The sequence below is a fragment of the Cariama cristata genome, unplaced genomic scaffold (assembly GCF_000690535.1).
Source record: "Cariama cristata isolate BGI_N322 unplaced genomic scaffold, ASM69053v1 scaffold41567, whole genome shotgun sequence".
NCBI lineage: Eukaryota > Metazoa > Chordata > Aves > Cariamiformes > Cariamidae > Cariama > Cariama cristata.
In genome coordinates, this window is record NW_009626692.1 from 1 (window position 1) to 12,668 (window position 12,668).

General features: G+C 38.8%; 1 protein-coding gene across 1 annotated transcript; it reads right to left on the reverse strand.

The window, feature by feature from the left end:
• Positions 1 to 6,033: 6,033 nt before the first annotated feature.
• NUCKS1 (nuclear casein kinase and cyclin-dependent kinase substrate 1) lies at positions 6,034 to 12,462 on the reverse strand (the record flags this gene model as incomplete). The annotated part of the gene is made up of 7 exons (XM_009704118.1): positions 6,034 to 6,665; positions 7,375 to 7,521; positions 8,302 to 8,454; positions 8,710 to 8,862; positions 9,171 to 9,226; positions 11,257 to 11,362; positions 12,413 to 12,462. Coding segments are annotated over 7 exons (865 nt in total), but the record flags the coding sequence as incomplete, so codon positions are not given.
• Between the last annotated feature and the right edge of the window lie 206 nt (positions 12,463 to 12,668).

Here is a 12,668-nt window from a genome sequence, read left to right on the forward strand (position 1 = left end):
CCCCTGCTGGAGCACCGCCGAGCGGAGCCGGGCACGGACAGGAATGGGGGGAAATAAATAAAAATAATAATAATAAAGAGCAAATGCTTGTAAAACTGCTGCTGAGCTTGCTGTTATACATCAGAACCAAGATTCTGCAGGAAACTAGGCGAAATCTCCTATAATGGATTTCTTAAAAGCACAAACTCGCTACGCACCATAACCTCCGGTGCGCGGGACAACGTACCAAGAAAGGGGCCTGTACCTGGTCAGTTCATCTGCGTTTGAAATGACCACCAGCTAACGACGACTCAGCGCACGGTCCTGATCAACACAGTTGTCTTCTTTCATACAATATCCACAAAGAACAGGTTGTGTAGTCACTGTCGTTGCTAGGAGTTATAATATGGCAAAATAGAAAGGCTATCGATTGCTGAGGGAAAGCTCACGGAGGCAAGCGTGACATGTAAAAGGCTTCGTCTCTCCCCGTCATCACTTTTTGTAATTGGTTTTGAACCTGAAAACCTCAACTCACAACTCTCTCGTGGAACAGCCTGTGAAACCAAGGATTGTGTTCTTCACAGCCGCTGTCACTTAACTCTTTAAATCGTCCCCTCAACTCGCAGGTAGTAACGAGAAGGTCATACCTGCCACACTGTTCTGGCCAAAACCTGACTCATCCTCCTCAGAGAAAGCACGAGCTCTGCAAAGGAATTAATCCCAAAACTATCAGACATCATGAAAGATGAACACGTTTTTACATCTCACTAACATTCACAAAACAAAAAAACAACCGCAGAATACCCCTGAATAGCAGAAAAATTACACAAGTCATGTTTATGGGTTATAAAAGCCCTTTTATAAAGCCATTTTTAAACAAAACCAAAAAGTTTACAAAAGAAAATAAAAGATACAGAAGAATGAGTTGCTTAATATATTCCAAAAAGGAGAAAAATAAAAGAGGGGACACAATTCCAACATGCTGAACAATAAAGGGTTCTTTTTCCTCGTGTTTTTTTTAATACAAAATACAAGCGAAGGATACACATACTTAAAACAGAGCTCAGGAGCAGGTATGCAGTCCTGGGAACCCTTTCAATAAAAGCAAAGCAGGGTTTTGTTATTTTTTTTTCTTCTTTCTTTGCAGGTACATACAGAGACTGGAATATGTAAAATTAAGTAGCACAAAAGACCATCACACAATTCTACCAATGAATGTTGCATCTATAAATTCACGAACATGGTCAACAGTCATGTTCACTTCAACCCCTTAAAAAAAAAAAATGTTGTTTTTATTTTAAATAAAAGCATTAATGTTACATTCAGACTTAACTCCTAGTACCATGCGGTAGATCTCAGTATTGTCAAGGTATTGCAAGAGTCACCAACCCTATCGAGCGCAGTGGTGACAGCCATGGCTGCACACATCCCCCGACCATGGGCCAGCAGCACTGAAACACTGTTTGCAGCTGCCCCTTTTTCTGTCTGCTCTTGAGATTGGGGGAAAAAAAAAATAAAAATTAAAAAAGGTTGGGGAGGGGAACTGCAAAGAGCCTGATTTTTAGAAAAGCTCAACAGGGGACTGCAAATACTCAAGACAAATATTCATTGCATACCATATAATGATGCCTTGCTGATAGCCAAAGGCCCAAGGCCCTACCTGGAGTCTCCTCCTCTACCTTCAAAGTGATTATTCAGGGTTTGCTGTGACATGATGTTCATGGTTAAACAAAAATTATGTAGCTCTTATTTACAATTTTTTGTAACAATTGCTTCTGCAGAAAAAAAAAAAAGTAAAACTCACAAATCTTCAGAACACAAAGGGATTAAGATGTCAGACACTCCCATGCGCGCACTCACACCCGCGCACTCACACACAAAATACTTCAAGGGGCTTTTACACACATTATTCTGGCTTAAGCTGATTGAGTATTTCTCCATCCCACCCACTACCCCTCCCAAAATATATATATAAAAAACCCTTGCCCCAATATACAAAGCATATGCACAATGGTGTTTTGCAGTCACACTGAGCATGCTCAGACCGATGGACCCACTCGATTCACGGCGGCTGAAGGGGGCAGGCAGTCTAGAGAGTCGCTTCCAATAGTGGTCGATACACAGAGTCAGCACATGGCGAGAACTTGACTAGACTTAGAAATATTTGTGGTTTGTTTTTAATATAAAGAGTTCAATGAAAAGACATTCAAATGCCAGTCATCTACTGAAGTGGGAGGTCTAAAATGAGGATACACTTGATTTGGGGAGGTCTCGAAAGGACACTGTCATCTTTCAGAGCTCTGATATTCCTCATAGTACTTTTAAAAAAAAAAAGTTATCTTGGACAGTAAGAACAGAATGGTTAGTGTTGCTTCCTAGTTTCATTAGCAGAACTTGTATTTCAACCTCCCAAATCTGTAGGAAAATATTGGAAGTTCAGGGAAAATTTTCTATTTGGTCATATACATATAGAATATATAATTTCCACATATAGATGTGACCCCCTCAAACTAATGTATCCTATATGCCAGCAACTATTTTGTGACAGTGCCCCTTTAAATATCCATCTGCTTACATTTTCATATCCTGCCTCCCCCAACAGATGAACATCCACTTCTCAAATATTAAACTCATGGATCAGTTTGTAGTTTTTAAGAACCATGTGTTCAACAATATGATCTGTTATAAAAATAAACACTTCACAAACAAATTACATAAAGCAAAGCACCAGTTTCTACAGCTCAAAAGCTTCCAGCATGTTACAGTTTACTTCCCTCCCTCCTTAACCTGGATTCCTCAGTGTCTCTTGTACCTTTGTGACCATCACCAGCGGAGGGGGGGGGGCGGGGGGGGAGGAAAAAAAGAAGAAAAAAGAAAAAAAAAAAAGAATTCCAGCGCATCTTCTGGCACTGCCCTGGTAGCCCATCACCTGCAGATGCAGCTGTGCGGTGGCACAGGAGCCAAGCACGCTCAGAACCGTTACCTGGCACTGGTGAGGTTCCCTAGCAAGAAGTCACCCAAGCTGTGCTGCTTCTCTCCCCACACACTCTTCTGCTTTGATGAAGTTAAAACAACAAAATTAAAAGCTTCTTGGCTGCCCCATTTCTAAGTCTCGCTCTCACTCACAATCCATTCTGAAACCCATTTAGCTCGGCATGTTTGGCATTCTCAATGTTGATCAAACTGAAGCAAATAATCTTTAGTATGAAATTCCAACTGAAATTGCAAATTTTTACTGATCAAACCTTGTGACCAGTTAAAAGGCAGTATTATTGGCATATAACTGCAAAATTGAATGTGGTGGTATGGATTCAGAAACAGAATGTACAATAGGACATATAATGGAAGTTAGTTATGAACTACCATTTTAAGAGTAAGACCAGGGCAGGGCACTAGATTAACTGACTGTTGGAATAAATCCATTTACCTCTCTGCAAAGGCTCCAAAACTACAGCTGTGTAACAGAGGACAATCTTTTCAAAGCCTTCTTCCATGAATGAAACTTTCTGCTTCATGAAGAACTATTCATGCTCCTAAAGAAAGGCATTTTTACAGCTTTCCTTCAAGAAACCAGAATGCTTAATACAAATTAATTAAAAAGGACATTTTAAGTCTGCCAATACTGAAAAATGTTGTGTACTAAAAAAAAAAAAGTATCACTCTTCACAATTTTCTTCTATCTGTAAAAATGTAAACTGCTGTATTTCTAACAGAGTAACGAAGAGACTGTTAGGGCTTAGTGTTTGCACAAATCAGCAAAACAGTAAGATATAGAAAAAGTTACAAAATCCCAGTAGTACAGGATTTACATAGTGTTTGGGTTGTGACAAACTCAAAGATAAGCATCATGCAGCCTGTAACAGCCATGAGAGATGAAAGTATGAGAAAGCAGAACAGTTTTGTAAGATAAAGAGCCAAAATTGCCAGGCATAAATAATCCAGTCCAAAACCTGAACTGAGAATAATGGAAAAAAATTTTCACAGCCTTAACTTTAGTTAACCATGTTAGAAAAAAAAAAACAAAAATAGATTTTAAGTGGAACTTACAAAATACGCTCTTCAGAAAAAAATCTGGTCTAGCGGGTAAAGAAACTGCTATTTGACCAGATCAGCTAGAGGTATTCTACGTTTAAGTAATCCTTGTACATTTTAATACTAAAAACCCCCTAAGAACCCAATAGACAAGAATAGCTTGAAACACAGTCTGGACTGAAGGTGAGAAACTGTGTGGACCAGACATTCACAAAAGTGTATGCTACCCCCAAATTTAATCCGTATGTTTTTTTAAAAACTTGGCCATTTATTTTCCCGTATTACCCAAGAAGCACTGGACTTGGAGTGGAGGGAATGCAAGAGACTCTGCTCTCCCAGAGAACTGGAAGGTGTGAAGAGGTGTGGGAGAGGAGAGGGGATTACATTAATTTCTTTTTCAAGACTGATACTTCACTCCAGCCTTAAGCTGTTCTGCACAATTAAACCACTTAAAAAAAAAAAGATTTACAATGGAAACACCGATCATCTTTATTGTAACCGCAACAGTAGTTTCATTATAGTAAAGAATGTTAGAGAACTTAAATTTTTATAAGCCAAGGTAAAGTAATTTACCAGCCTCAATAAAATCCATGGCTATGAATCACACAAGACAATCACTCGGCTGTTATATTAATATTCCATTCCACGTTTTAGGCTCCACACTGTGCTCAGTATCTTCAGGCTCCCTATGCCATTCAGCCAAGTGTCCTTCCTGGTCATATTAGTGTATCACATCTAAAAGCTCTCTAAAATCCAAACAGGATTAAAAATCTGGTAGTATGTGCACCAGAAATCCAACTAATTAGCTGCCTTATGTTACCTTCAAGAGGCTGGTTACAAATGTGTAGTTCTGTGACAAAAAAAAAGATGCAAAGCTTGTCAGCTATAAGATAACTGTGAGCAACATACAGAAAGCACAAAGGGTTTAAGAAAAAAAAAAAGAAAAATGGCAGGTCCAGTTTTCAGTATTTCCACCAACAAACATGGTAGCAACCTCTGTATTAGGGTTTGAAAACCAAGGCTTGTGTACTTTAATTAAAGTTTAAAAAAAGGATATGGCTGCTTTGATAAAAACACATTAAAATGCCACCACACACATCTCAAGTGTCTTGCATTTAGAGGGACATCCTGCTTTTATTATAAAATGATAGCCCTGCTACACTGCTTCCAAACTCCACTTCCTCCCAGCTTCATCCTTTATCACTGTTCCCTATTCAGCACTTCTTAGGCTTAGGGAGCAGAATGATGACCAGCAGTTAGAAGCAGACATGTTGTCGTGGGAGCAAAGCCTCCCACACTGTAGAATGGAAGGATAAAGAAATGGAAGTGGTTATCGTGGTGATGTTCACAATCGATGGAAGTCTGCTGTCCAACACTGCAGCTGGAGAGGCTGAGAGGTATGACTACATAGCCTTTCTGAGTACAGATGGAGGGAGAGAAGAGAAACACTTAAGCGTGACTCATGGGATCCGAGACTGACCAGAGCATTACAGGAATCCTTTGCTTCACATTTATAAAAGGACATCCCTCGCCCCAAAAGCTAAAGAATTTAGTTTCACACTACCCATTAGTTTTTTTCCTTGGAAAAAACTTTAAAGACATTTTCCACAATACCAAATGGAAACCAGAGTTTTAAAAACTGTTTTCAATTTCTCTTCCCTATTCTGCCCATCTATAGCCAACCCTGGAAGAAATAAAATAGTTAATGGATGTGAGAAGCTTGTAGGTTGTATATCTGAATTTCTATAGAATGAACTGCAATTTGCCTAAAGCAGAATAGTATTCTATCCAGCAAAGACAAAAGATCTTGCATCCTAATTGGAAGGTCTTTTCTAAATAAAAGACAGTGGACCATCTACAAGTCTCTTGATTGCTTTCCATGAAAAACGTGCCTGAATCCAAGAAACACAGGTTTCCTCCCCATGTTTCCTCCTCCTCAATTGGAATTCATATGAACTACATTTTTTTCTGAGAGTGAACTTGCATCAACAAAAGTCTGTTAAAGCATAGGTTCATTTTTTCCCACATATTCAAATACAGAATAATAGTTTTAAAGAACTCTTACCAGCACTGGGAAATCTATTCTACTTAACGATTTGTAAATATGGTTTCCACGTATCAGTCTCAAACCTTATTGCTTCACAACTGCAGTATCCCTTGAAAAAAATATATATTTAAATGGTCTGTTAATTTGTCTCAAATGGCTTTCAGATTTGGTGGGGGAGGGAGAACGGAATGGCCAACAGAGAACATTGACTTCAAAATATTACTGTATAAGGGTTTCCTCTTATTAAAAAAGGATACACTGTATTAAACAGCTGAAAGTAAAGACAGCATTCAAAGCCCATGAGTCAAGCCACAGCCAAAACCGTGTTCTACCCCTAAGTATGTTTCCTTTTCCTTTTTCTTTTTTTTCTTTTTTTTTTTTTAAACAAAGATTTCCTCAACTGCCATTTAATCTTCACCAGAGGGTGCTTCATCTTCAGATCCCTCATCCCCTGACTTCTCTGGTGGAGGGCTGGCTGATTTTTTCTTTTCTGGGGGGCTTTCAGGCTCTTCATCCTCTTCTTTGGGGGATGGGGTCTTTTCTTTTGTTGCCTTGGAAGCTGTGGGGCGGCCTGCCTTCCCTTTGCCTTTCACTGGACTGGGGGTCACTGAAAAAAGAAAAAGCTTATAGAAGTTATGATCAGCAACAAAGACAAAGAAGTCATATGGCTTTATACAAACAGGATTTACAAGACACTTCAGTAGCAGGTTTCATTTTGCTTTGACCATACCCTAACACACGGTGTTTTTTTACACTCCACAGTAGTACAGTTGAACTGAAAAGTTAACTAACAAGATTTAAAAACTATTTATTTGCCAGTCCTGACTAATTGCTGGATAGGACATCATAAACTAACACAGCTGGCCTCTTGTCAAACCACTACATACGTTGCTATTCTGATTTCAGACTTCCTGCAGAAATGCATCAAGTTTTCCTCTCGTTCAGATTTCTCCACCTTCCTCCACCCTGAAAACATCACAAAGCGCACGAGTTCCAAACAAAGCCACAAATTATATTACTTGGCAATGATACATAGAAAGCCAGACTGCAGTATCTCAATTGGGAAGGTTTTGCAATCTGTGCAGTTTTTGCCAACAAGGCATAGATATTAACTCAATCTCTTAATTAACTAAAAATTAAATCCACCTTATTATTTCATAGTGCTGCTTTAAATCATGGTACGTTACATGAAGTAGCCCTTTGGCATCATACATGAATGCCTACTGACCCCAAGATTTCTACAAAGTCTTCTATAGTAGAAAAAGAAAATACTAGCCTCTAAAGCAAACTGCATAACTTTCTTTGCATATACTCACCTGTAGCCTTTAGCCTGGGCTTTGGCATTTTCTTTTCTTTCCTCTCTGGCTTGGATTTCTTGGAGACCTTTTTATTTTTCTTTTTCGAACTGCCATAGTCACTATCATCATCATCTTCCATTAGGAAGTCTTCATCGCTTCCTGAATCTGCTGAGAGCATGAAGAAATTTAAGTTTTTGGAAAAAAGGAAAGGGAGCAGAAAATACAGTTGAGAGATCTGCCAGTTAAACTACAGGGACAGGAAACTCAGACTCGGCAACCTTATGAGCTTCCACCTATCTGCTGTGCTAAAGAAATTTGACATGGCAGAAGATATTACACTGGTAAGGATAAGTCACTAGCATGACAGAACAGGCAAGCATTTTGAGGTCCTCAAAATACGATCCATCTCCTTAATAAGTAACTCATCTCAAAAAGAATCTCTTGACAGAGAGAAGTTAAGTGACCTTTTCAATGGTACTCTTACTCCATTCTGAAATCACGTTTGCACTCAGTACTTCAGGAACTTTACTGTGGTTCATTACCAGCTGAACCCATCTCTTCTTATGCAACAAACTGTCCTACTCTGATCAATCAAGGATAAAGTACTTTTACATCATCATCAATGCCTCAAAACCAATGGAATAGCAAACAGCAGCAAAAAGCATTAAGAACTTTATAAGCAGTCCTAAAGGATTATTGTAAAGACATACATACATCTTTGCTGCAAGCTTCAAAAAAAATTCTACATGTGAAAAATGCAAGTTTGGTCTGTTGGACAGATAAGCAGTTATAAACAAGTTACTGAGAAGGACAACTTACGTCTTCACTGTCACAGTCAAAAAGCAAACTGCATTCCCTTTGCTGTCTGGCCAGACCCATAAACTCATGTCTGGTACTATACTCATGTGACATTGATTTTAACTTTTTACAATCCCATTTACTCACTCTCCTGGAACTGTGCCTCATCATCCTCTTGCTCTTCCTCCTCACTACCCACATCATCCATAAGCATCTCTCGTTGTTTAGAAGCTGCTTTGGATGCTGCCTGTCGTTGCTGACGCACATTTTTGTGGTCTTCTTTCTCGTCCTCACTGTCCTCTGCAGCAAAAGTCATCAAGTTATATGAAGACACAGAATACAGACCACCAAACTGTCTTGATGTAGCACATGGGCAAGACAAAGGTCAAGTCATTCATGAGAAAGTTAATCAAGATGCTTACTGAATAACTGAGCTGTGAGGAGAACACGGTCACATTCAACTTAATAAGCACATTTCAGTAGTCACTCAACAATGATCCTGTGCAATACCTTTCACTGCAAAGACTAGTAACCCTTTTTTTCTTTTTTTTTTACCTGCAGGCCTTTTCCTGGATTTGGAGGCTGCTCTCTTATTCTTTTCTGGTTTAGCCTTTTTGCCTTTTTTGCTTTTTTGAGAGCTCTCATAGTCACTGTCAGCTTTGCCATCATCTGCTCCTAAGTCATCATCTTCACTGCCAAAATCTTCATCTGAAAGGAAAAGGTAAGAATATGAAGTTCTTGTACCATTCTGAAATAGGGACGAGAACTACAGGGAAGAGATTAACATACATGTGTCTACCTGTGAAGACAAACCTTATAGCAGCATCATATTACACAAAAAAACGTTATCTCAAACCAGTAGTAGAGGCAGCATCCAGCTTAAGATAAGGATATTAGAAAAGTGCATGCTTCTCTAGTCAGAACTATTTCTTTCCTACGTCAAATCCTACTCCTGTAGCTCTTACAAACCGGTCTTTACTTTGAAGATACACTACAAATACAACGTATTTAGTTACCTGCCGAGTGTGAATCATCTTTCTTAGTCTTCACATCTTTTTCTTCTGAATCCTCACTGAAAATGAGAGGAAGACAGGGTTTTGACTGCTGCTTTAACTTTGACTTCAGTCATTGATGTATGGAAAATACCAATTTTCAGAGAGCAAACTGGTCTCTAGGCTGGGAATATGCACTTTTCCTGGACATTACCATGTTATACTTCAGGATTACTCAGCTGTATATGTAGTTATCACGGTTGGAAAGATAATGTTCAAACTCTGAATCACATACAAACTTACATGGAGTCAAGTGAACCAACCAGGAAATAACAAAGTTGAGATAAACTTCATGCACTTCACTCTGAAACCTACCAATAATCCAGATGTCTTCCATTTTACAGTTACAATTTTGAAGTTTTACATGCTAATGCATGGCTGAGTCTATGCATGGAATAAAGCTTTATTCTGAATAAATTTATAGTCATCACTTGTCTTTACGTCATTGTTTTCTTTGGACCCCTTCATTCTGCGCACATTGCTGTAGAGCACTTCACTAGCACATATTTAGTCTACGATCTCTCAAATGACGTCATCTCTGATGGAGCTTCACCGCTCCCTTCTAGTGGTTTCAATCCTCATCAGAGGGTATCCCTGTCAAGCAGGTACTACTGTTCTGTTCTTATCCAAACACCCATCATTAGTCATTACCACTGTCCAGAGAGGGTTTTCCTGCCAGCACATAAGAACATGCACTCCAATCAGTAAACCAGTGTTTTAAATGGGAATGGTGAATACTCCAAGAGCCACTGATGTACAACATATGCTTCAGGAATGGCTGAACTGCAGAGTTTGCCAAGGTCAGGAAAAACAATAGATCAAACTTCTGCTACTTCCAAATCTGGCAAGTGGAGCTGACACACATAACTTCAAGAACTCTAATAGTTTAGATAAACTTGTCACATTACAGCCCCTCAGGCTCATACATTTTCAGCCTCATACAGACAACTGTGGATTTCAGTCACTTGAACACGAGTCTGTTTTACATGCAAGCCCTCCGCAATGTTTGTGATACACGTAGAAATGTTCTTACACACTTAAAAATCCCCAAAGTTAATAGGACATCAAGGTCAACTATTTAGTTGCTTTGGGAGCTGCCTAGCCCAATTTCTTTATGTCATACCCATATTAAATCTCTGATGTCAGGTGTTACAGGCATTTGCCAGGGTGAATATAGTCTCTCCCTCTCAGTTCACAATAGCAGGCAGACCATGCAAATATTACCTTTCAACTTATAGAACAGGAGTATGATGGGGAAGCCTCTTAAGCATACCGGCTGGTAAGCTATCTACGTTCCAGCAAACAGTGCAACAGAGTAAAGGGACACCTTGGGCTTAGAGAATAAGAACCAGCTGGCAGAACCTCCATCCCTGAAGTTGATGTCTGTCATGAAAGCAGCCAATTGACTTAATAGGTCTTACAGCAGTAATTTGCTGACTACAGTTATTGTAAAAAGGAAGATACCTTCACTCTACAGGAAAGACTTCCACTATTCAGTAGGGCATCACTTTGCACTGAGTCTTCACGCTGCTGGAGCAACTCAGTTATCAAAACAAGTTACTTTGTTTATGAATTAGACAAAACCTGAAATGAGAATGAAAGAACCACAAAACTAACAAATGGCCGCTACTCCTAACTGCCACTGTAGTGGCCCATTTAATATTTAACCACAGGAATGCTCTGAGCATACCAAAAAACATGGAAAATGAAATGCATCTTGCCACTAACTTACCTGGATAACTGCACTAGTTGCCAATTTTTGTAATTTGGATCATATTCCTTCCCATTCCAACTGTCTAGCTCTGGAAAGCTATTTTAATGATGAAGTACTAGTGACAAGTACTTTACACACAATTTCTCTGTCTACTCAGATAAGAACGAACCACCTCCATGCCCAAGCTGGTTATGCAAGCTTTGTGATCAAGAGGTCTGTATCTTACACTGCAGGCCTTGAATTCCACTTACAATCATTCCTCTTAGAAAATACTGCTCCCCATATACAGGACAAAGTTTGCAGACATGTTCGTAACAGATGAAGTGCTTCTTTTACCTGTCCTCCTGAGAATTCTTCCCAGATCGCCTCTTATTTTTAGCCTCCCGCGGAGACGAACGGATTTTCTTGGATGGGGGACCTGAATCTCTTCCATAATCTTCATCTGGACGGGACAGTACAAAATGGTTTTGAATCAAACTCCTAGTTCCCAGCAAACTGACTTCCTCAGCTATAACTTAAACTGACCATTTCATGCACATCAAAAAGAAGCCCTTAAAAAAAAAAAAACACAAAACCACAAAGCTTCAAACAAAACTTTATAAAAGCAAAGTCTTGTCTTAAACTAGTGATGTACCTTTTCTTCTGCCAACAGCACAATAAAAATGCCACATACGATCAAGTCTGACACAGGAGTATTAGGAAACACACAAAAAACCTCACAAGGGGACACAGTATCCCATTTTACAGCTAGTCAGGAACAGAGTTACTCTGTAAACTTGTTAAAAGTTAACACCCGTACATATTTCTACATGCTTTAACAGCAGACACTTTATTTACTGTCCTATGATGGGAAAAAGTATGTAACTATATAGTAGTTCACCGCATAACTTTTTACAACTATTACACAATACCTTATACAATATGAGTAACAGGGCTGTAATTAAAAGCTACGCATATTTGTTTCCATTAATTATCAGTGCAACCTCACTTAGCAAACAGTAGCAGTATGTCTATTTTCTAAGAACATAAAACATATTCCATATGGCTTCCAGAAATATTTTGTTAATTCACACAAAGATTTTTTTTTTTAGATGCAATTCACAAAAATGCCTGACATTATGGGATTAACTAGAGTCCACTAAAATAAATTGAAAACATATTTTACTGTAGAAAAAAGTGGCATCAAGGAAATTCTGCTACAGAACATAACATAGACCAAGGAAGACGACAGTTGCTGCCAACAGCCTCAAGGCACTACAACAATACAAGCATTAAATAATAAGATTTCTACCACCATTGTTTGTTTAATACAAAACATATGAGAATCATTATATTTTCAAATACTTATTAACAGTTCAGGCTGTGAAGAGCAGAAACTCCTTAGAATTTAAGTTAAAAGATGTGACTGGAAGCAAAACAATTAATATGCAAAGCAATAAATGAACTGCTCTAGCTCAAGAATATTATATTGTTAAGAAAAAAAGTCATTTACCAGCATCATCTGATTCCTGAAACTGGGAGTAATCGACCACCTTCCTGTTCCTGTTAAAAAGCAGGGGGGGGAAATAATTAGCAATTCATAATCTCAGAGATACGAAAGTTTTCTTCAAGTAACAAAAAAGTGCCATATCCTTGCTTACAGTGCAAGATTTGTAGCCCAAAAATATCCCAAGAAAACACTCGTAAACAAGCTACCTACACCTTTGAAGTCAGAAATGAACGCACAGTATATTCTAGCATTTTCCTAA